Genomic DNA, 25,457 nt, shown 5'->3' with positions numbered 1-25,457 from the left:
ATAACATTATTAATATCACACAAAGAGGTGCATAGGATGGGGAAGGAAAGGAAGAGAGGGCTAATACGTAATACTTAAACATTACTCTCAGGGGAATCTACTTTGAGAGGGAAGAGTATCTAGACATTGGGGTATCAAATTCTATCTTACTCTACAGGGAAAATGAGAAGAGAAAATCTAAGATGGGGAGTGAGACAGGAAGTACCAAAAAGAAAGGGAAGAGGAGTAAGGGAACTTAATAGACCCTAAAAAAATGATACGAAGGGAACAAAAAGGGAAGTAAAATAGGGGGACTGATTAAAAGCAAACCACTGGTTTAAAGGGAAATAGTGAAAGAAGAAAGAGCAGGACTAGGAGAGGATATCAAAATGTTGGGGAATACAGAGGTGGCAATCATAACTCTGAATGTGAATGGGATCAACACATTCATAAAAGAAAGGAAAATAGCAGAGGGGATTAGAAACTAAAAACCTGCCATATGTTGTCTACAAGAAACATATATGAGGCAGGTAGACACACACAGGGATGGAGTCAAAGGCTGAAGCAAAATCTATTGGACTTCAAATGAGAAAAAGAATACAGGAGTTGCAATCATGATATCTGACAATGCCAAAATAAAAATAGAACTGATTAAAAGACATAGGGAAAGTAATACTCAACATGTATGCACCAAATGGTATAGCATCCAAATTTCAGAAAAACTAGTGGAGATGAAGGAGGAAATAGATAGTAAAACTATACTAGTGAGAGACCTGAAACTTCCTTTATCATATCTAGATAAATCAACGCAAAAAATAAATAAGAAAGAGGTAAGAGATGTGAATGAAATCTTAGAAAAATTAATTAGTAGATATGTGGAGAAAAATAAATAGGGACAAAAAGGAATACACCTCCTTTTCAGTAGCACATGGTACATTCACAAAGATTAATCATGTACTAGGGCATAAAAACATGGCAAACAAGTGCAAAAAAGCAGAAATAATAAAAGCAAACTTATCAGATCATAATGCAATAAAACAATAATTAGTAAGGTTGCGTGGAGAGACAAATAACAAATAAATTAGAAATTAAATTATATTATGCTCCAAAATTGTTTAAAGAACATATCATAGAAACAATTAATAATTTCATGGAAGAAAATGACAATGATGAGACATTTTTTCAAAATCTAAGGAATACAGCCAAAGCAGTACTCAGAGGGAAATTTATATCCTTGAGTTCATATATTAACAAATTAGGGATGGCAGAGGTCAATGAATTGGGCATGCAAATTAAAAAACTTGAAAGTGAACAAATTAAAAATCCTCAGATGAAAACTAAATTAGATATCATACAAATTAAGGGAGAAATTGATAAAAATTAAATGTAAAAGAATTCTTGAATTAATAAATAAGTCTAGAAGCTGGTATTTTGAAAAAATACAAATAAAATAGAAAACATACTGGTCAATCTACAAAAAGGGAAGAAGAAAATCAAATTAACAGTATCCATGATGAAAAGGAAGACCTCACTTCTAATGAAGAGCAAATTAAGGCAACCATTAAAAACTATTTTGCCCAATTATATGGTAACAAATATGGCAATCTAGGTGATATGGATGAATATTTATAAAAATATAAATTGCCTAGATTAAGAAAAAAAGAAATAAAATACTTAAATAACCCTATGTCAGAAAAAGAAATTGAAGAAGCTATTAAAGAACTCCCTAAGAAAAAATCCCCAGGACCTGGTGGATTCACAAGTGAATTCTTTTTTTTTTTTTTAAACCCTTACCTTCCATCTTGGAGTCAATACTGTGTATTGGCTCCAAGGCAGAAGAGTGGTAAAGGCTAGGCAATGGGGTCAAGTGACTTGTCACAGAGCTAGGAAGTGGCTGAGGTCAGATTTGAACCTAGGACCTCCCATCTCTAGGCCTGGTTCTCAATCCACTGAGCTACCTAGCTGCCCCCTCACAAGTGAATTCTATCAAACATTCAAAGAAGAATTACTCCCAGTACTATACAAAGTAGTTGACATAATAAGCAAAGAATCAGTTCCACCAAATTGCTTTTATGATACAAATATAGCACTGATTCCAAAACCAGGCAGGCAAAAAACAGAGAAAGAAAACTACAGACCAATCTACTTAATCACTACAGATGCAAAAATCTTAAATAGCATAATAGCAAAAAGAGTCCAGCAAGTAGTCACTAGGGTTATTCATTATGATCAGGTGGGATTTATACCAGGAATGCAAGGATGGTTCAATATTAGGAAAACCATCCACATAACTGACCATATTAACAAGCAAATCAACAAAAACCACATGATTATCTCAATAGATGCAGAAAAAGTTTTTGATTAAAACCAACACTTATTCATATTGAAAACACTAGAAAGTATAGGAATAGAAGGGCCTTTCCTAAAAATAATAAACAGTAAATATCTAAAACCATCAGCAAACATCATCTGCAATGAGGTCAAAGTAGAAGCCTTCTCAATAAGATCAGGAGTGAAACAAGGATGCCCATTATCACCTCTATTATTTAACATTGTACTAGAAATACTAGCAGTAGCAATTAGAGAAGAAAAAGAAATTGAAGGTATTAAAATAGGAAATGAGGAGACAAAGCTATCACTCTTTGCAGATGACATGATGGTCTACTTACAGAACCATAGAGAATCAACTAAAAAGCTGGTAGAAATAATCAATAACTTTAGCAAATTTGCAGGATACAAGATAAACCCACATTAATCATCAGCATTTCTATATATTTCCAACTCATCCCCACAGCCAGAGTTAGAAAGAGAAATTCCATTTAAAATCACCCTAAACAATATAAAATACTTAGGAATCTATCTGCCAAGACAGAGGAATTATACAAACACAACTATGAAATACTTTCTACAAAATTAAAATAGATCTAAACTATTGGAAAAAACATTAATTACTCATGAGTAGGATGAGCTAACATAATAAAAATGACAATCCTACCCAAACTAATTTACTTATTTAGTGCCATATCCATTAAACTACCAAGGAACTTTTTTACCGAATTAAAAAATAAAAACCATAACAAAATTTATTTGGAAGAACAAAAGATCAAGAAAATCAAGTGAAATAATGAAAAAAATGTGAAGGAAGGTGACTTAGCAGTACTGGATCTTAAACTGTACTATAAAGCAGTGGTCATCAGAACAATTTGGTACTGGCTAAGAGGCAGGAGGGAGGATCAGTGGAATACACATGGATAAATGACCTTAGCAAGACATTCTATGATAATCCCAAGGATCCCAGCTTATGGGACAAAAATTCACTGTTTGATAAAAACTGCTGGGAACATTGGAAGACAGTATGGGAGAGATTGAGTTTGGATCAATATCTCACACTCTACACTAACATAAACTCAGAATAGGTGAAAGACTTGAACATAAAGAAGAAACTATAAGTAAATTAGGTGAACATAGAATAGTATACCTGTCAGATTTTTGGGAAAGGAAAGATTTTAAGACCAAGCAAGAGTTAGAAAAAATTACAAAATGCAAAATAAAGAGTTTTGATTATATTAAATCAAAAAGGTTTTGTACAAATAAAACCAATTCTATCAAAATTAGAAAGAAAGCAACAAATTTTGAAAAAAAAATCTTTATAACAAAAGCCTCTGACAAGGTCTAATAAATATTAAAGGAGCTAAATCAATTGTAAAAAAAATCAAGCCATTCCCCAATTGATAAATGGGCAATGACATGAAGAGGCAATTTTCAGATAGAGATCAAAACTATTAATAAGCACAAGAAAGTGTTCTAAATGTCTTATGTTCAGAGAAGTGCAAATTAAAACAACTCTGAGGTACAAATTCACACCTAGCAGATTGGCTAACATAACTGCAAAGGAAAGTAATGGAATGTGACAAATTTGGGACATTATCATTCACAGCTGGTGGAGTTGTGAACTGATCCAACCATTCTAGAAGGCAATTTGGAACTATGCCCAAAGGGAGCTAAAAGACTGTTTGCCTTTTGATCCAGCCATAGAACTGCTGGATTTGTACCCCAAAGAGATAATAAGGAAAAAGTCTTATACAGGAACATTCATAGCCCCACTCTTTGTGGGGGCAAAAATTGGAAAATGAGGGGATGCCCTTCAATTGGGGAATGGCTAAACAAATTGTGGTATATGTTGGTGATGGAATACTATTGTGCTCAAAGATATGATGAATTGGAGTAATTTCATGTGAACTAAAAAGCCCTCTGGGAATTGATGCAGAGTGGAAGGAGCAGAACCAGGAGAACACTGTACACAGAGAGTGATACACTGTGGTACAATTGAATATAATTGACTTCTCTACTAGCAGCATTGCAATGATCCAGAACAATTCGGAGGGACTCATGAGAAAGAACATCATGCATATTCAGAGGAAGAATTGTGGAAGTAGAAACACAGAAGAAAATCAACTGCTTGATCACATGGGTCGATGAAGATATGATTGGGAATATAGACTAAAAGATCACCCTAGAGCAAATATTAATAATATGGGAAGAAGTTTTGATCAATGACACATGTTAAATCCAGTGGAATTGTGCATTGCCTATAGGAGTGGGATGGGGGAAAGAAGAGGGAAAGAATATGAATCATGTAACCTTGGAAAATATTATAAGTTAATTAATTAAATAACTTCCCCCTTAAAAATAAGGATAAGGTTTGGAAAAAAGGTCAAGATTGGTAACACACTGGTAATTAAGAAAACATTTGAAATTTTGGACAAAGCAGTTTCAGTTGAATGATGAGATTTTTAGCCAGACTGCAAGAGAAAACAGTGAGGGGAAAGTGTCCGAGAAAAAATCCATCCTCATTCAAGTGAACGGAGTCCCCAAGTTTGTTCTAGTCCTTCATCCTTAGGTCCCTTTCAACCAAATATAGTGGAAATCAATGTTTGTGAACATAAAACTTTTGTCAACCTTTAAATGCCAACTTTTCTTTTCTCAATTTCCCATTATTCCAGTGGGACTGAATTTTCCACCATGTTCAATTGAACTCAGTATGAGACCTGTGTCTTAAATAAATGTCATCTGGCTAAATGTAACTAAAGGAAATCTCTTTTATACACAGACATTTGTAGATCTTAATTTTAATTTTTTGGGCTTTTTTCATTTGTCAATTTTTAAATTTATTTGGGGAATAAAAAAAAAAAGAGGCAGCTAGGTGGCTCAGTGGATTGAGAGCTACGCCAAGAGGAGGGAGGTCCTAGGTTCAAATCTGGCCTCAGACACTTCCCAGCTGTGCAACCCTGGACAAGTCACTTGACCCCCATTGCCTAGCCCTTATCACTCTTCTGCCTTGGAGCCAATACACAGTATTGACTCCAACACGGAAGGTAAGGTTTTTTTTTTAAATTTTTTTTTAAGAGGCATCTATTGTAGATAGCCTTCTCAAGGAGATTAGTCACAAAAGGGAGAAAAGATAGAGATGATAGCTAAACAGAATAGACAAATCAAAAGAGAGTTTTTTTAAGTATGGGAGAGATAATGGTATATGTATAGGGAGTTGGGAGGCAGCCAACAGAAGGAGATATTAAAGACAAGTAGAGTGAAAAAGATGGAGGGAGCAATTGGCTAGAGAAGATGGAATGCAATAAAATCAAGTGTGCATGTAGGAGGTGTACTTCCTACCCACTTATCATCATAGCATTTTTATTTTGTGTATATCCTGCTTTTTACTTATCTGCAAACATGTTGCATTCCCTTATTAGACAGCAAACTCTCTGAGGTCAAGAACAGTGTACTTTTTGTATTGTATCCATGATGTATAGCACAATTCCTCATACATAGTAGATGCTTACTTAATTTTTGTTGATTGATTAATAGTATAGTGGAAAGAGCACTGAACTGGTAGGAGTCAGGTGAATGGGGTTCTAATCTCACCATATCATGAGTAAGACGTTGGACAAGTCCCTAGGTCTCAATTTCGTCATCTGTAAAATGAAGAAGTCAGGTTAAATGCTGTTTGAACTTTCTGCCAGCTGCCACCAATCTATGAACTTATAAGTAAAATAGCTTTCAAAATTTTATTCACTTAGCATACATTTATTAAATATTGAGTGCAGAGCACTATGTTAGGTGTGGGGAGAGACATAGACCTTTCAGTGTAGTGAGCACATATGATATATGTATATATATAAATAATATTAATATTAAATAATACAAGATTCTTGTTTTAAAGATATAAAATAATTCATAAAATTTGTGAGGAAATTTCTGACAAATGCCTACAGAAAAATTGAAATGATTTTCTGAAGGAGATTGTATTCCAAGGTAATTTGAAATTCTGTCTCCAAATTAATATTAATAAATAATAATAATACTTAATATTAATTAGTAATCATAATAATGTAGGTGGCAGCTAGGTGGCTCAATGGATAGAGAGTCAGGCTCAGAGGAGCAAGGTCCTGGGTTCAAATTTGATGTCAGTACTTCCTAGCTGTGTGATGCTGGGCAACTCACTTAACCCCCATTGCCTAGCCCTAACTGCTCTTCAACTTTGAGACTAACACACAGTATCGATTCTAAGATGGAAGATAAGAGTTTTTTTCAATAAAAATGAATAATAGTATATCTTCCTCATTAGAATAGAAACTCCTATTTGCTTCCCTCACAATGTCTTATACATTATAGTTGTTATTTCATGTAGCAGGGAATACCCTGCTATTATTATGGAGCAACTATGATATATAAGGTATTGTCAGGGAATCAAATAGGAATTATGATAATACATCCACCTTTAGGAGATTATGGCTACAAAATAAAAATGTATCATGCAGGGAGCATCTAGGTAGCTCAGTTGATTAACCAGGCTATAGACAAGATGTCCTGAGTTCAAATCTGACCTCAGATCTTTCCTACCTGTGTGACCCTGGGCAAGGCACTTAATCCCATTGCCTAGCCCTTACTGCTCTTCTGCCTTAGAAACATCTGATTGGTTGATTGCTAATTTGTTAAATTTGATTAAACCACTTAATTCCATCTCTTAATTCCATTCTATTCATTTCCTTTACCAAATGCAGTAGACAGACAGACAGACAGGCAGAGAGTTATGTAGAATACTGTTTGTACTCTTAGAGAAAGAGAAGTTAATTGAATTAGAAAACTGATTAGTGATTCATTACACTTGGTCAGGTGTTTACTGAAGGTAGTTTCTTGATTCCTCCTGTGGCAACCCATTTGTTCAGACTACAGAATCACCTGTATTACTAAGGACTTGTCTCCTTGTTGATCAGGTGACCCAGACTGAAGCTGACTCCCAGGACCTTTGCATTAAGGGATCGGTTCAAGCAAGTAGGGTGTACAAACTGTAGCGATGATAATATGGCTGATTTTCCACAGCACTGGCCAAGCTTTCATTGTCTTGCTCTTGACCTGGAGATGGAAGAAGGAAGGGATATAAATATTTTTAAGTGGTAGACTTGCTAGCTAGCAACAAACATTACTGCCTTATGAACTCATTAAATATTAGAGCTAGAAGATCATAAGATAATATTTAGCCCAACACCAAAGTTTATGAGTGAAGAAATCAAGACTCAGTCAATCAATGTTCCTGCTCTGTGCTAAGTATGAAGGTAGGTGGTTGTGGTGGTAAGAAGAGAGCTTCAGATACAAGAACAGTAATCCTTCCTCTCATGGAGCTTACATTCTATGGAGAAATAAATTGCCCAAGGCCACACAAGTAAGTGATACCAGGCCTAGAATCCAATTTTCCTGGTTCTAGAGTTCATGTTCTTTACACTACATATTAGAGATAGTGTTGTATAATAGAAAAGATGCTCAGCTTAGAGTCAGGATTTGGCAAGATACCTTCAGTGAGTGAGTCCTTGAGCCTTAGTGAGTGGCAAGATAGAATATGCTGCCTGTAAGACTTCATATATAATTGAAGACATATCGCTTGATCCCTTTTAGCTCCATTTTTCTCATCTGTAAATTGGGGATGCTGTATTATTTGATAGTACTTGTAATACTAGTTTCACAGAGCTATTGTAAAGTCCAGATGAGATAACATTTGTAAGGGTACTTTTACAAATCTAAGGTGTCAATGTCAGCTATTATTGCTGATGATAATTGCATCTCATTTAGGAAGACAAAGAGAATTTCTCTGTAGAAAGAATTGGAGTCATTTTGAGGTAATTTTCCTTCTGTGCTTTTGTCCTCCCATCAAAACTGAAACCTTGATCCGATAGATACCAAGACCTTGCATTAAATCCTCTCTTCCCATTTTGTCTCCTACAGGTTTTGGCATGACAACACCAGCAACTGTTGGAGGCAAAGTTTTTCTGATATTTTATGGTCTTATTGGATGTGCAGGTACCATCTTATTCTTCAACCTCTTCTTAGAACGTCTGATTACAGTCATTGCCTACATCATGAAGTCATGCCATGAGAGGCAGCTCCGAAAGAAGGGGATCCTGCAGTCTGATAACCAAAGAAGCTCTGGGACCTCAGAGGCTGACAGCATGGTGGGATGGAAGCCCTCTGTGTATTATGTCATGCTTATCCTGTGCATGGCATCCCTCATCATCTCCTGTTGTGCCTCTGCCATGTACACACCCATTGAAGGTTGGAGCTACTTTGATTCTCTTTATTTCTGTTTTGTGGCATTTAGCACCATTGGCTTTGGTGACCTTGTCAGTAGCCAGAATGCCCAGTATGAGAGCCAAGGACTCTATCGCTTTGGCAATTTTATCTTCATCCTCATGGGCGTCTGCTGCATTTATTCCTTGTTCAACGTGATCTCCATCCTCATCAAGCAGTCTGTCAACTGGATTTTGAAGAAAATGGAATGCCAGTGTTGCCAGTGCCAAAGAAAGGCCTTACTCTTACGGAGAAATGTGGTCACTCCCAGCAATGTGCGGAGTGGACAAGAAATCTCTATTGAGACAGATGGTGTGATTGAGAGTGAAACAGATGGACGTCGCCTCTCAGGAGAGATGATCTCCATGAAGGACTTCTTAGCCTCCAACAAAGTCTCACTAGCCATACTGCAGAAGCAATTGTCAGAAACAGCCAATGGATGTCCTCGACAAGCCAGCATGTCAGCTCGACACAAAGGATTCTCGGGAGGGGTGGGGGCCCTGGCAATCATGAACAACAGACTGGCAGAAACAAGTGGGGACAGATAAGAGAGAAACTCTGGACACTGAAAGCTAAGCAGAGTGGGAAAGACAGAAGTTTTCATCAAAGAAGCCAAGGGAACTCTGCCCTAGAGGCCTTTGGCAAGAGCTCCTTAACACTGCCTACACTTTGGCATCATCTAAAGTCTTTGACCCTTGACAGAACCTTGTTTCCCCAAAAGTCTGCCTTCTGATGGACCTGTATTGAATGAGATACCATCATATTTCTGCCATCTTTTCCCCCTATATATTCCTTAAATCTGGGACTAGCTCTAAAAACTAATCACAGAAGCATCACAGAGAAGGTTTAATTCTCTTCTTCTGGGTCAGATAATGCCTTAAAATTGCCTTATATTTGTAAAATGCTTTACACTTTGTAAAATGAGTTCCATTTACAGTATCCCAGTTGCTCTTCACAAATGGGTAGCCTTCTGAGGTGTGCAGGGCAAGAATTATTGTCCTTGCTGTGAAAAAATAGGTGAGGAAATCAGCTCAAAAGCCAAGCTTACAGGACAGTTAGAAGCAGTAGAAGTGGGCCTACAGTCCTGGACCCAGGTTAGCTCTCCTGTGCTTTGTTAAATGTCATATAGAATAGTCCAGTTCAGTTGATGAGGAGGAGAGGAAAGGGATGATCATAAATTTTAAGGCTTAATTTCTTGCTACTAATTATTCCTCAGATGGAAGGAGGACCTTGATTCTTGCTTTGTGACTTTAAGAGTTACTGACCTGTTAGCAAATGTCCATCTACACCATTTCTACGAACCCACTGGCTGATCTCCAGTCCTTCTTGCCTCCATCCCCAGACTTCTCACACTCTGCTTTGAAAGGGAATTGTTGCTACTCAGAGTTAGGAGCTCAGGGAGTAGCATTTACAAGTCCAGAAGGAAAAAAAAACAAACATATTTATTTCATATACATGGATTCTGGTGGTTTTTTAATGGTGTTTTTTCCTTTACGGTTGCTAGCTGACTGAGTGAGAATTGGCCAGGCAGACAGAGTCCATTTCAAGCCTTTGTAATGAAATGAGAAAAACACTCCTCTAACTCTGGTTGACTGCCTCTTTCCTAATTCTCTCATGACTCCTTTTGTTCTATTGCAAAGACTGGGTCTTAATAAGAACTTGTGCTGAACAAATCCATTTTATTCAATAAAATTAGCTGAGCACTTATCAGGGACCCAGAGAGATCTAGCTCACACACACACACACACACACACACACACACACACATACACACACACTCATTGTAGGCAGATAAACAAACTGAGGTGACATTCACCTGATGCCTTTAAACGCCATCCAATTTAATGTGTAGGAAATTGCAGAAGGACCTCTCTTAGGTAGATAAGGCTGCATCTTGAGGCTGGACCATTTCTGATCCTGTTTATGTTCTGGTCTCTATGTATCATCTTAGTGCTGTTTCTCAGCCTTGCCAGCAATGAGGAGAAATCCAAACACCTCTTTGTTTCAAAATATTCAAAAACCTCAGTTCCCATCAGGTTTCTAAGGCTAACTAAAAGGAAGGAGAAAGAAGGAAGGAAGGAAGGAAGGAAGGAAGGAAGGAAGGAAGGAAGGAAGGAAGGAAGGAAGGAAGGAAGGAAGGAAGGAAAGAAGGAAGGAAGGAAGGAAGGAAAAGAGGGAGGATGGAAGGGAGGGGAGAAGGAAGAAGGGGAGGGAGGAGAAGGAAGGGAGGAAGGGAGGGAGAAAAAGAAGGTAGGGAGGAAGGAAGTAAGGTCATGAGGGAAGGAGGGAGAAGGAAGGAAGGAAGGGAGGAAAGGAGGGAGGGAGGAAGGGGGAGGAAGAAAGGAAGGGGGGAGGAAGAAAGGAAGGAGGGAAAGAAGGAAGGGAGGGAGAGAGGAAGGAAGGAAGGAAGGAAAGAAAGGAAAGGAAGGAAGGAAGGAAGGAGGGAGGGAGGGAGGGAAGGAAGAAAGGAAGGAAGGAAGGAAGGAAGGAAGGAAGGAAGGAAGGAAGGAAGAAAGGAAGGAAGGAAGGAAGGGAGGAAGGAAGGAAGGAAGGGAGGAAGGGAGAGATGGAGGATCATAGTAGTTTGGGCATGTTCCTTTCAAACTATAAGAAATACCTGAACCTTTAAGATCTCTCATACAAAAATGTGTTATTAAGTCTGACTCTAAAAGGAAGAAATTTCACAATGCCATTTCCTCAAAAGAACCACCAAACCACACTTAGAAATTCCCACACTGCTTCTTTTAAAAATATAATTCTGTTCTTTGGGGAATGGGAGGCACCTGATTTAATTGGTGAAATGCCCAAATGAAGGCCACTGTCTCCACTAGTGCAGATCAATACCTTCTCAGCAGCTCCATAACCTTAGAGAATTCCTTCCCTGAGGCCATGACAGATGAATGACTTGCCCAGAGTCCTACAACCAGTATGTGTTGGAGGTAGAACTTGAACCCAGGCCTTCTTGATTCTGGGGAAAAGTTCTCTATTCATTTTGCCAAACTGTCTCTCTCCATCCTGTCTCATAATGGTGATTTGCCAGAGAATGGTTAAGTTTGTTCAGTGTATTAAGTGTAATTAAGGTCTCCATGTTGTGAATCAACAGCTTTTCTTTGGTTCTTTGACCTCAGTCACTTTCAAATGTGTCCTTGGTCACTATCGTAAGGTATGAATGAATTAATGATCTTGTGTATATCCAACCCAACCAGCTGGAGTAAAAAGGAAAAAACAGTTTAAAGCACACCTGCTCGCACAGTGAGTTGTTATTCATCATCATGGAAAAGGGACTTTTCGATAGAGATAAGAACAAATAATTGAGGATAGGAGCAGGCTTCATTTTCTTTTTTGAATGTTTGTCATTTAGACCAGCTCTATGATTTCATTGGTATTGACCAGAGAACTGTCAGTGAGCAAATTCCTGCCAATGTAGATCAATACCACCTGTATAAGTACTAGTCTTAGAGAGTTACCTGGGGCATGAAGTTTAATTGGCATACCAAATGTCAGGCAGACTATATGTGTCAGACTTAGGACTTGAACTCAGGTCGTCCTGAATCCAAGACCATTTCCCTCTCCACTAAAGCCACATTGCCTCTTGACAATTACAACACAAGGTCGGTGAGTGCACTACCATTTATGTCCTCCAAAATGAGAGCACAAGAGGGAATATGGGATAGAAGATAAAAGAGAAAGCTTTCATGACAAATGATTTTTTAATCTAATGGAAGATTGTCACAGAGCAGCTAGGTGGCATAGTAGATAGAGTGCCAGACCTAGAGTTAGGAAGACGTGAGTTCAAATCTGGCCTCATACACTTATTAGCTGTGATCCCAAGCAAGTCACTTAATCATGCTTGCCCCAGTTTCCTCATTTCTACAATGAGCTGGAGAAGGAAATAGTAAACCACTCCAGTATCAGTGCCAAGGAAACCCCAAATGGGGTCACAAAGAGTTGGATATGACAAGACAACAAGGAGACTGTCATGGTTGGATAACTGCCCTGGGGAACACATCATATAAATACCCAAAGCACACAAGGGAACACTAACATTTGTTGAAGACAAATGAATTGAACTAATCTTAGAACATTACATAGGTTCCCAGGGCATTAAGAGAATTCTGCTTAAACTAAAATGTGTGTCATTCATTAAAATCCTCATTAAGGTTTCTGCAATCAACTACTTAAGGAGGAGCACATTTGAATCCAGAATGCTGGCACTAAAAGAGACCTTTAAGACTCCAAATCCTTCACTTTACAGAGGAGGGAACCAAGACCCTGAGAAAAGTGACTTGTCCAAAGTCACACAGCTTAATTAAAATCTGCTTAAACTCTAACTCCCAGAGCTCTCTCCACTACACCTTGCTGCCTAATGCCTTGCTTTGCTGTTTCCCCATCAGGCAGGAATGCCCTTTCAACCAGCAGCCTCATGCTTCTGCTCTACAATTCGAAGTGCCCAATTATGTCCTTAGCTGTCTCTTTTGCCCTTGCCTTAAAGGGAGTCTATTTCTTCTGCTTCTCCTTCCTCACTAAGGCAGTGTATCCCAGTGGAACCAGAGATATTTTTGCCATTCATCATTGTATTCATTGGCGAGTATTCATTGGGCATCTAATCTGATTCTGGCACATATGTCTGCATGTGGTTTTGAGGGTGGGTAAGTAAGATGAATTGGGAAGAAGGTTGTATATTTAAAAATGTATGAAGGATCATAAAACACGATTCCTGCCCTCAATAGCTTCCAGCTTTCTTGGGCAGACAAGGTTATTACATGTGAAATAATTAAAGCACAAGATGATTAAGCTGCTGTTCCAGGCTCTGATGTGTCCTTCTCAAGGTGGGTTGCTGGGCATGAGTGAGACACCTGTCCTAGGAGCAGGTTATAGAACTGGGTTTGATTAGATTAGAGCAGAAACTGACTGCATTTATTCCTAAGGCATTTTTTAAGAGAATCCTGCCTAAGAGTGTATCATGCATAGTGATTCTAACTAAGGTTTATGCAAACAACTAATCAAATCACTGGTCATGTATCATCTGTCACCTTCTATATGTCAGATACTATACTGGGTTTTGGGGATATTATATCCAAAAATGAATAATATTTGCTCTCAAAAAATATGCATTCTATCAGAGGAGACAAATATCCGTACATACAAGTTATCTACAAAATAGACAAACAGAGATGAGGTGGGAATGCATTTCTGGCACAGGGCATAGCCAGTGAAAAGGTATTAACATGAAAGATGGTGGGCCTAATGAAGGGATTGTACAAAGGCCAGTCTAACTGAACTGTAGTGTGTGGGGAGGGAAGTAATGTATAATAAATCTGGAAAGATAGCTAGGAGCAAGAGGTGAAGGCCTTTGAAAACCAATAGAATTTCTGTTGGCTAACAGAGAACCACTGGAGTTGATTGAGTAACAGATTAACATGGATAAGACTTGTGATTTGGGGAAATCACTTTGGCAGCTGTTTGGAGAATGGATCAAGATTGGAAGAGACATTTGCAAAGCAATGTTTATGCTTTGGTTGGTCCTATAACCACCTATACCGAATCTTCCCAACTTTCCTCTACTCTAGCCCCCAGAGTCCTATGTCAACTCATTAGTCTGTCATGGTGAGGGAGGGAAAATACTGGACTTGAAGTTGGAAAAAGCAGCCTTCAAATATCAGAAACTAACTAGTTCTGTGATTACAGAAAAGTTTCTTCTTATATCTGAACCTCAGTTTCTTGTGCTTCCTCACACGGTTGTTGCATGGATCAACTTTGTAAACCTTAGAACACTCTAGAAACTTCAAGTAATTGTTTTATTAGTAGCCACTTCTCTCCAAATGCTATCACTCACTTGCCTACTTGACTACCTACATCCATCTCCCCTTTCCAAAATACATTTGATAATGGTCATGATTTATGTTTCATGAAAGATGCATACCAGAAAAAGAAGGAATTATAGGGTTACTGTGAACAACATCTCCTGGAACATCTGATGCTAAGGCAATAAGTCTCATACTTGACTTAAATCTTGATTTAGAATTATGGTATTTCATGTATTATTTAGGTCTTATAGATAATTGGACACGGAGCCCCAGTCATATGTTGGAAGCGTGGTGTAACCATTCCTGAGTGGGGCATATTTTTTTTTCTCTTTTTAGAAAGATGTTTGTTGCAAATACCTGTCTATAATTAAGCAAGTGAGAGATTTGGCATTGGTTCCAGTGACTCCTGAAAGGATGCAATTTACTAAGCAGCATTATTCATAGTGACATTTTTGTATTCCACAATTCCTTTTCCCTGTCCCCCCCCAAAAAGCATTTGCCAAACTAGACACTGTACTAGGCCCTGGAGATTAAATTACAAAATGCAAAGTGATCTCTGATTCTCTCAATAAAGAAATGCTTAGGATTGAGCCAGACATCCCACAACAGATGCCTTTTTATTTAATCATAGATCACAGAATGTTAGAGCTAGAAGTGAGCATAGTCAACATCACAGAATACAATTAAATAGCACTTCATTTTCTCAGTCATTGTTAGCATTTCATTCACTTTGAAAGGTGACCTAATCCCTTCTTTGATCTTCCACTTGTCCCCAACAGAATTTGTCTCAATTCATTCTTTGACACTTCTTTTGCTATTCTTATAGAATTGTACTTTATTTTCATAATCATTCTTCATTACATGCTTCCATTTCCTGTACATCTTTTAAAAATCTAAGTTGATAGATGATTTCCCAGTGCATCCATATTGTTTCTTTTTCGACACCTTCCCCTTTTCTTCCTCTTCAGAATCATATGTTTGTATAGTTAAGAGTTTCATTCTTTAGAGATTCCTTTGTCTCTTAGACCATTTTCCCCTGGAAAATTTTATAACATGGTATCTAATTGATATTTTCTCTGAACTCTGAAATCTACTCTTCCCAAACCTAGAGTGTGGCTCAGATTATGCATGGGTTTCTTCTCTATCACAAATTCAAAGCTGGAGCAATGACTTTCTCCTAAGATTCCCATCAGCAATCAACTCTTCTTTATTTATTAGAATCAGAACCAGAACAGCAGCTCCCTTTCTCAGTTTCTCCACCTTTTAAAAAATGTATTTATTATTGAGCCAAGTGAAGAATTCATTAGCTCCTCTACTTTGGCAGATTTACAGATAGAAGAAACTTTCCTATACGGTGCTTATGAACTATTTACTTAAACTCTTGATCTATTTTCTCCCTCTGTCCAGGAGGTCTGCAGTATACCTCAGAAAAGTATTAATTTTTATTTTGCCTTCAGGCATCCTCATTCATGTATTCACCACTCTTTAGTTTCTGGATTTCCAAACACTGGTAGATCTTCATAATATATGATGCCACGCCATTGCCCTTCTAACTATAGATTATAATAATAATAGCTGATATGTATATAGTGGTTTACATACATTATCTCTTTTAATCCTTACAACAACCCTGTGAAGCAGGTACTAGAAATATTATGATCCCCATTTTATGAATGGATTGCAAAGGAATGCCCTGGTATTCTTCCAATATGAAGAGTAAGCAAGAAGCTCCCATTATAATTAATATATGGGAGAACAATAGGTAAAAGCTACACAAAATTTAGAAACATGGATGGATTATAATCCACATTACAGTAAGGAATGCTCACATCTATAAGATTATGAATTTATTTGAATATTTTAGGTTATATTGGGGAAACTGAAGCCCAGAGAAATTTTGTGACATAGCCGCAGTCATACATCCTGAAGGAGAGATTCACATACTGTTTTCTTCAAACTTCAAGTCAACCTTCTAATCTTATTTTACAGGTGGTCTCCATAATTGTAACAACTCAGGGATGTTAGGAATCAATGAGCATCCCTGAACACTGGCATTTTACTATGGTCATTTGGTCTGGGCCTGGACACAGTCCCCAAATAGGGATAGAATTGGAGGGGATGCTGTTGCAACCTCATCATTGTACCCAAATCCATCTCAAAACCAAGATCACCATTTTGACTTCCAAGAATTAAATTTTGACATTCATGACATCATGTGCCATTTATAACACTATTTGATATAGCCAGGAAATTCAGGAATGCCTGGAATGCCTTTCATGACCTCACTCTGGCCTTCCAAAATCCTACTTATCCTTTGAGCTTAATTCAATTGCCAATTCCTCTTTGAAACCTTCCCCTGCTCCAACCACCTACACCCAGGGTTGTGTGGTCTTTTCCCCATCCCAGACCTCACACAGCACTTTAGTTCTTATACACTTAAAAGGTATAGTTTTGTACCAGAGATATAGCACTTTGTCTATATATCATGTATCCCTCCTAGACTATAAGCTCTCTGTGGGTGGGGACTATTTTATCTAATCTTTGTACCCCTCCTTCCAATTCTAGCACATTTCTGTTGGCCCCATTTATTTGCATCCTTTGTGACCTACTCTCCTCCTCTCTTTCTTGACTTTAGGGATCATTTTGTTTTTGTCTAGCCTGAAAATTAATAAACAATTTGTTGAATTGAATCTGCAGTCGGACTCTTGGTCTGAACCAACTCTAAATGTGCCTATTTCAGTGCCCCTTTGGACTGCCCTGGGCTCTGTAAAACTCTTCCCTGACCATCCCAACCTGAAATGATATCCCCTTCTATGAACTAATAGCTCTTATTGTCTATGTCCTTCACCATAGACCCAAATTGTCCTCTACTATATGTACCTGACCTGTCACCAGCCACTATAAATCTGAAGGGCTTCAAATTCTTAGCAAAAAAGAGATTTCATTTTCCAGAGTTGAAACAAGGCATCTCCTTTTCAGGAGAATTTATTCAGCAGGATTAGACTCCAGTTGCACAAGTTTCCTGTCATTTCCCAGTCTTCATAGAGGGCAATAAGTCATCAGGACTCAACCAGCATGTTTCTCTACTAGGCCAACAGGACGACATGTTTGAGTTTCAGTAAGATGGCCAGGAAGAAGACTCTTCCTGTGAAACCAAGTCATGCCAATGTCATTCAATAATAATAACAAATTTCCTTCCAGAAGCATCAAGGCCACTTGGAGGGAAATGGTGCTATTATATTTCTCAACACTATTCCTGATCAAACTGAATTACACAGGACTAAAATAACCAAAGGAAATTATGCTTCAAATGAGCAGTTAAAGAGAAGCTTATTTTAATGGAGAAGAGAAATAGTACTTTTAAATTGTATTTTAAAGAATTTTTAAAAGACTGTACACCCTGACAATCTTCAAGGCCCCACTGTACTGCAACCTACTCTTGGAAGATTTCCATAATTATAGGCAGATTCAGCGATAGAACTATATTTTTATTTTTCAATATCTCTGATATAGAAGACCACCTATACCAGGAACCACCGCAATAAAAAGAAACAATGTTCCCAGAGCCTTGAAAATTTGATCAAAAGGACTTTAAAGTAAAAAAAAAAAGTAAAATAAATGGACTTTAAAGTAAAAGTAAAGTAAGGATAAATTTACCACCTATGTAAATCCAGTAAGGGAGGTGCCTCAGAGCCTGACTACAATGCAGGGAAAAGATAAGTAATAGTTCATTTAACTGTATACCTGGTGCTAAAAAGGTCAGGATAAAAAAAGATAAAAACTTAAATATCAAGGAGGAAGGCCTTCCAATGTAAAATAAAGATTCTAGAAATTAGAAAATGTTGGAGCCTTGAATAGTTTAACTTTATTAACTGTATATGAAGAAGGCAACAAAGTTAATGGCCTTTTCTCCAGGACACAGGTTACATTCTTACCTTTATCCATAGCCACTCTGTTTCATAAGGTCTTGGAAGTATCCTGGAAGGGGTAAACTGGAGAAGTAGGAAAGGGTGACTTTATGAAGGGCTTTGAAAGAACAGGATTTCCTATCTTGTCCTAGTGGCAATGGGGCACCACTTAAATTTATCAAATAGAGGTGACATAGTCAGACCCACACTTTGGGAAGATCAGCTTGATAACTGAGTGAAGAACAGATTGAAGAGGGGAAAGATTTGAAATCAGTCAGCAATGGCAGTGTTCCAAGAGTGAGATAATAAGGGACTGCACCAGGAAGATCACAATGTCAGAAAACAAAAGGCACCATATGTCAGAGATACTGCAAAGGGAGAAATGATAGGACTTGACCTTTGATTGCTTATGTCCACTGAGAATGAGGAGTCTTCAAGGATGGTTATGAGCCTGGGTTATTGAGAAGATGTTGGTAGCCTATTATATGCTGGATTATGAAACCTCTAGTCTTTGTCTTTCCTTGGCACATGTTAGGATTTTACCCTTTGGAGGACAACTAGGTAACACAGTGGACAGAACACTAGCCCTGGAGTTGGAAGTATATGTGTTCAAATATGGTCTCAGAAGCTTGTTAGCTGTGTGACCCTGGGCAAATCACTTATCCCCAATTGTCTAGCTTTTACCAATCTTCTGCCTTAGAACCAATATTTAGAGTTGATTCTAAGTGAAAACATAAGAGTTTTGTGTTTTTTTTACAATTTTATACCTGGCAAATCTGAATGATTTTTGATCTCCTTAAAGAAAGATTCCATGAAATACTATTATGTTCAAAGAAATAATGAACTGGAGGAATCCATGTGAACTGGAATGACCTCCAAGAATTGATGCAGAGAGAAAGGAGCAGAACCAGGGGAACATTGTACACAGAGACTGATACACTGTGGTAAAATGAATGTAATGGACTTTTCCATTAGTGGCAATGCAGTGATCCTGAACAGCTTGGAGGGATTTACTAGAAAGAACACTATCCACATTCAGAGGAAAAACGGTGGGAGTAGAAACACAGAAGAAAAACAACTGTTTGATTACATGGTTCAATGGTGATATGATTGGGGATGTAGCCTCTAAATGAACATGCTAGTGCAAACATCAACAACATGGAAATAGGTTTTGATCAAGGACACATGTAAAACCCAGTGGAATTTTCTGTCAGCTATGGGAAGGGGGGGAAGGGAAAGAATATGATTCTTGTAACTAAAGGAAAGTGGTTTAAATTGACTGATTAAATAAAAATTTCAAAAAAAAAAGAAAAGAAATATTCCATGAGATAAAGAAGCTATCCAAAAATTTTTATGGAATAATATAACTTGATGTCATCCACATAACATCAAGTTAACTTTATGATTTTTATAACATCTATTAGATTCTTACCATCTTTTTTATATAATTCAGATAGAAATGGGAGAAATTTTTTTCTTGCTATTATTCTTTTATCTTTCATGTTCTGTGGACTCTAGGGGCATGTTTAGAGGCAGCCAATACAGACATGTGAGAGCCAGTTGTTAAATTTTCAATGAGCATTTACAACACAGAAATAGCAAAATCTACAGATAAGGACTTAATTTATTCTTTTGGTGGCTGTCTAAAGATTAAATGATGGAAAATATTAACAAGTGTGTTATACATAAATTTTTTCAGAGCTATTTTTAAAATATGTATCAGTATGACAAAGGTGAATAAAATAGCTGCAATTCAATTAAAAATTGAATAAAAGTATCAATATATCAGCTCTTTTTCCCCCCCAAGTTCATTAAAAGCATCTTTGGGTTCCTTCTCCCAACCTCACAATTTATGTCAGAGTACTTGATGAATAGCAATAATACGTTTTGCCCAAGATTAAAGTAGAAAACTAGGGCACAGCCCTGACACAATATGGGTCACTAGCAGCCATCCAGTTGTTTTAAAAGACAAACAAAAAAGGATGACTGATATCTTGAGTTTTTCAAACTATTAACTTTTTCTTCCTCCTGGATATTCTCTTCTTCCTCTGATTTTGCTACATGATATTCTTCCCTGTTACTTCTCTTATCTTTCAGACTGCTCCTCTTCATTCTCCTTTGTGGGATTATCATAAATGTCCTGCCTCCCAAGTGTGTATATACCAAGGTCTCTTTCTTGAGCCCTTTTTACTTTTCTTTATACAACATCTTGGTGATCTCACAAGCTCATATGACTCTGATTATTTTCTTTACACATATAAACCACTTCTCATCTCCCTCTTGGGCTCTGAGGATGGACAGACAGATATACAGACAAATAAAAGTTAGAAAGAGAGACAATGAAATAGAGAAAGAGGAAAAAAGAGGCAGAAAGACAAAGGAAAACAGAAAGAAAGAAACAAACACAGAGAAAATCCAATACAAGTATTGGATACTCCAGTAAACAAGAGTTCATCAACTTTTGTTCCTCCAATTTACACATCTTTCTCACCTCTCCTTTTCATTCATTTGTCACCACCCTCATTGATGCATCATTATTCATAGCCTGGACTACCTTGCAATAATTTTCTAACAAATATTCTTGCTTTTAGTCTCTCCTTATTCCCTAGGAGCCTCCAAATAGCTGCTAAAATCAATATTGTATATTGGTCCCAAGGCAGAATTGTGGTAAGAACTAGGATAGTTAAGTGACTTGCCTAGGGTCACACAGCTAAGAAATGTCTGAGGTCACATTTGAACTCAGGGCCTCCTGTCTCTAGACCTGTCCCTAAATCTAACAAGCCACTTAGCTCCCCCCCCCCCATTTTGTTTTTAAAGTACTAAACTGCTTCCAATTCCTTCCTTTTTAGAAGGCAAAAATTAGACTTCCAGATGCTGGGCCAGGTACCCTCTGGGCTTCCCAAATCCCACTTTCCAGGTTCCTTTTATATGCTGTCTCATCCCATTAGGTGGTAAGCTCCTTGAGGGCAGGGACTATCTTTCTCTCTTATTTGTATCCCCAGTATTTAGCACAATGGCTGTAAGATAGTAGGTATTTAATAAATATTTATTGAATTGTGCTGAACTGAATTAAAACACTTTGCAGGCTAAAGCCAGTCTGCCTTTAGATATTTATTTCACATTTCTCCCTCTTATACATGAAAAGTTGCAGATAAGCTTGCCCAGTCTTTGTATCATGTATATGATGTGTCATCTCAGCCATTCGTTAATGAATAATATTTATCCACTTTTCTATTTATTTATCCATTCATTCATTTCCTAATTGGCACCGTTTATGCACTAGACACAATGATAAATGCTGGGGTTATAATGGAACAAAAAACTTTCCTTGACTTCAAGGAGCTCACTCCCACCTTTGTTTCCTAGCATAGGCAGCCCCATACATGAAATACTGTCTCTTATTTCCACTTAGGATCCCTATTTCTTCAAGGCTGAATTCAAGGACCACTTACTACTTTAGACTGTTCTGGGTCTCTGAAGTTGTTTTTGTCCTTCTCAGGAAAAAAAAAATGTTTTGCATATGCTTTGTATTTCTTCATCTGCATATTCATTCATTTCATATACTTTCAGTCAAACTAGCCTACTTCTATTCCCAATACATAACAATTCATCTTCCTGCTCCCACCATTCCATTCATTTATTTTTAAATTTTTGTTGTTGTTTAGTGGTTCAGTCATGTCCAACTCTTTATGACCCCATGGACCATAGCATGCCAGGTCCTACTATCCTCCACTATCTCCTAAAGTCTTTCCAAGTTCTTGTTTGTTGTTTCCTTGTTTCTATCCATTTGTCTCATCCTCTGCTATCCCCTTCTCCCTTTGCCTTTGATCTTTTCCAACAACAGGGTCTTTTCCAATGAATCATATCTTCTTATTTTGTGGTCAAACTAAGCTTCAGCTTCCATATTTGACCTTCTGGTGAATAGTCTGAATTAATTTCTTTAAGTAATGACTGATTTGATCTCCTTGCTGTCTCAGGGGCTCTCAGAAGTCTTTTCCAACACCACAATTCAAAAGCATTGATTCTGCAGCACTAAACTTTCCTTTTAGTCCAACTCTTACAGCCATACACTGCTACTGGAAAAAAAACATATCTTTGACTATATAGACCTTTTTGGCAAAATTCTTCTTTTTTGTGTGCTGTCCAGATTTGTCTTACTTTTCCTCCTCAAAAGCAAGAGTCTTTTAATTTTAATTTAATGGTTTCAGTCATCATCTGCAATGATCTTTGATCCCAAGAGCATAAAATCTGACATTGTTTCCATTTCTTCCACTTCTATTTTTCAGGAAGTGATGGAATCAGTTGCCATGATCTTGGGTTTGTTTTTAATATTAATCTTAAAGTTAACTTTTGCTCTCCTTTCTTTCACCTTCATCAAGAGGCTTCTAAATTCTTCTTCACTTTCTGCTATTAGAGTGGTATCCTCTGCATATCTGAGATTGTTGATATTTCCCCTGGCAACCTTAATTCTGGTTTTTGGTCATCCAGCTTGGCATTTTATATGATATATTTTGCATATCAGTTAAATAAATTCAGTGAAAATGCACAGCCTTGTCATGCTCTTTCTCCAATCTTAAACCAATAAGATGTTCCATTTTTGGTCCTAACTGTTTCTACTTGATTTGCATACCATTTTCTTAGGAAACAAGTAAGATGATCCAGTACTCCTGTTTCTTTGAGGACTTGACACATTTTGTTGTGATCCAGAGTGTAGTGAATGAAGGAGAAGTAATTGTTTTTCCTGGAGTTCCCTTGCTTTCTCTAAAATCCAGATAATGGTGGCAATTTTGTCTCTAGTTCCTTTGCTCCTTTGAAAACCAACCTACAATCTTCAGTTCACATATTGCTGAACCTTACCTTGCAAGATCTTAAGCATAACTTTGCCAAGATGTGAAACAAGTACAGTAACTTGAACATTCTTTGGCATTGCCCTTCTTTAAGACTGGGACATAAACTAGTCATTTACAATACAGGATAGTCTCTGCTAAGTCTTCAAAACTTGCTGGCATATAGAATATGTAACTTTATCAATTATTTAATTTAATTTAATCTTTTTTTGTTAGAATACTCACTTTATTTCCCTCCCTCTCCTTCACACACCCTCCCTGCAGCCCATGCACAATTTCATTGGGTATTACTTGTGTCCTTGATCAGAACCTATTTCCATGTTGTTTTTTACATTAGGATGTTCATTTAGAGTCTACAACCATATCCCTTCGACCTATATATTTAAGCAATTGTTTTTCTTCAGTGTTTTTACTCCCACAGTGTTTCCTCTGAATGTGGATAGTGGTTTTTCTCATAGGTTCCTCCAAGTTCTTCAAGATCACTGGAGTGCCATTAATGGAGAAGCCCATTACATTCAATTGTACCACAGTGTATAAGTCTCTGTGTACAATGTTCTCCTGGTTCTGGTCCTCTCACTCTGCATCACTTCCTGGAGGTGGTTCCAGTCGCCATGGAATTCCTCCTCTTTATTATTCCTTTGAACACAATGGCATTCTATCACCAACATATACCACAATTTGTTCAGACACTCCCCAATTGAAAGGAATCCCCTCATTTTCCAATTTTTTTTTGCCACTACAAAGAGAGCAGCTATGATTATTCTTGTACATGTCTTTTTCCTTATTATCTCTTTGGGGTACAAACCAAGCAATGCTATGGCTGGATCAAAGGGCAGACAGTCTTTTAATCCCCTTTGGACATAATTCCAAATTGCCCTCCAGAATGGCTGGATCAATTCACAACTCTACCAGCAATGCATTAATGTTCCAACTTTGCCACATCTCCTCCAACATTCATTACTTTCCTTTGCTGTCCTGTTAACCAATCTGCTAGGTGTGAGGTGATACCTCAGAGTTATTTTGATTTGCATTTCCCTAATTATTAGAGATTTAGAGCACTTTTTCATGTCCTTATTAATAGTTTTGATTACTTTAACTGAAAATTGTCTATTCATGTCCCTTGCCCATTTTTCAATGGTAGAATGGCTTGATTTTTTGTACAATTGATTTAGTTATTTATAAATTTGAGTAATTAGACCTTTGTCAAAGGTTTTTGTTATAAAGATTTTTTTCCCCAATTTATTGCTTCCCTTCTAATTTTGGATGCATTTGTTTTGTTTGTACAAAAACTTTTTAATTAGATGTAATCAAAATTATTGATTTTACATTTTGTCATTATTTCTAGCTCTTGCTTGGTTGTAAAGTTTTTCCTTTCCCAAAGATCTGGGAAGTATACTATTCTGTGTTTGCCTAATCTCGTTATAGTTTCCTTCTTTATATTCAGGTCATTCAACCATTCTGAGTTTATCTTGGTGTAGGGTGTGAAATTTGGATACAAACCTAATCTCTCCCATACTGTCTTCCAATTTTCCCAGCAGTTTTTATCAAATAGTGGGTTTTTGGTCCAAAAACTGGGATCATAGACTATATTGCTGAGGTTGTTTACCCCTACTCTATTTCAATCTCTTAGCCAGTATGAAATTGTTTTGATGACTACTGATTTATAGTGTAGTTGGAGATCTGGGACTGCAAGTCCTCCTTCCTTTACATTTTTTTTCATGATTTCCCTGGATATCCTTGATCTTTTGTTCTTCCAAATGAATTTTGTTATGGTTTTTTCTAATTCAGTAAAAAAGTTTTTTGGTAGTTCAATTGGTATGGCACTAAATAAGCAAATTAATTTGGGCAGGATTGTCATTTTTATTATGTTATCTCATCCTACACATGAGCAATCAATGTTTCACCAGTTGTTTAGATCTAGTTTTAATTGTGTGGAAAGCGTTTTCTATTTGTGTTCATATAGTTTCTGTCTTGGCCTCAGCAGATAGATTCCTAAATATTTTATATTGTCTAGGGTGATTTTAAATAGAATTATCATTTCTAATGGGTTGGAGTTATATAGAAATGTTGATGACTTATGTGGGTTTATTTTGTCCTGTGACTTTGTTAAATTTGTCAATTATTTTGACCAGGTTTTGGTTGATTCTCTAGGATTCTTTAAGTAGACCATCATATCATCCACAAAGAGTGATAACTTGGTCTCCTCATTGCCATATTTAATACCTACAATTTCTTTTGCTTCTCTAATTGCTACTGCTAGTGTTTCTAGTACAATGTTAAATTAAAGAGGTGATAAT

At 37.2% G+C, this 25,457-nt stretch overlaps 1 protein-coding gene across 4 annotated transcripts in view; it reads left to right on the top strand.

Moving 5' to 3' along the window:
* KCNK13 (potassium two pore domain channel subfamily K member 13) overlaps positions 1 to 10,177 on the top strand; it is a 235,201-nt gene extending 225,024 nt beyond the window's left edge. For all 4 annotated transcript variants that reach the window (XM_007472630.3, XM_007472629.3, XM_001371912.4 and 1 more), the window contains exon 3: positions 8,257 to 10,177. In XM_007472630.3, coding sequence (XP_007472692.1) covers positions 8,257 to 9,146 — 890 coding nt within the window. In that variant the 3' untranslated portion in view covers positions 9,147 to 10,177. The remainder of the gene's footprint in view (positions 1 to 8,256) is intronic.
* The last annotated feature ends 15,280 nt before the right edge of the window (positions 10,178 to 25,457 follow it).

This window comes from Monodelphis domestica, chromosome 1, assembly GCF_027887165.1.
Source record: "Monodelphis domestica isolate mMonDom1 chromosome 1, mMonDom1.pri, whole genome shotgun sequence".
NCBI classification, from domain to species: domain Eukaryota; kingdom Metazoa; phylum Chordata; class Mammalia; order Didelphimorphia; family Didelphidae; genus Monodelphis; species Monodelphis domestica.
Note: the sequence above shows the minus strand (reverse complement) of the source record. Positions and strands in the feature narration are given on the sequence as shown.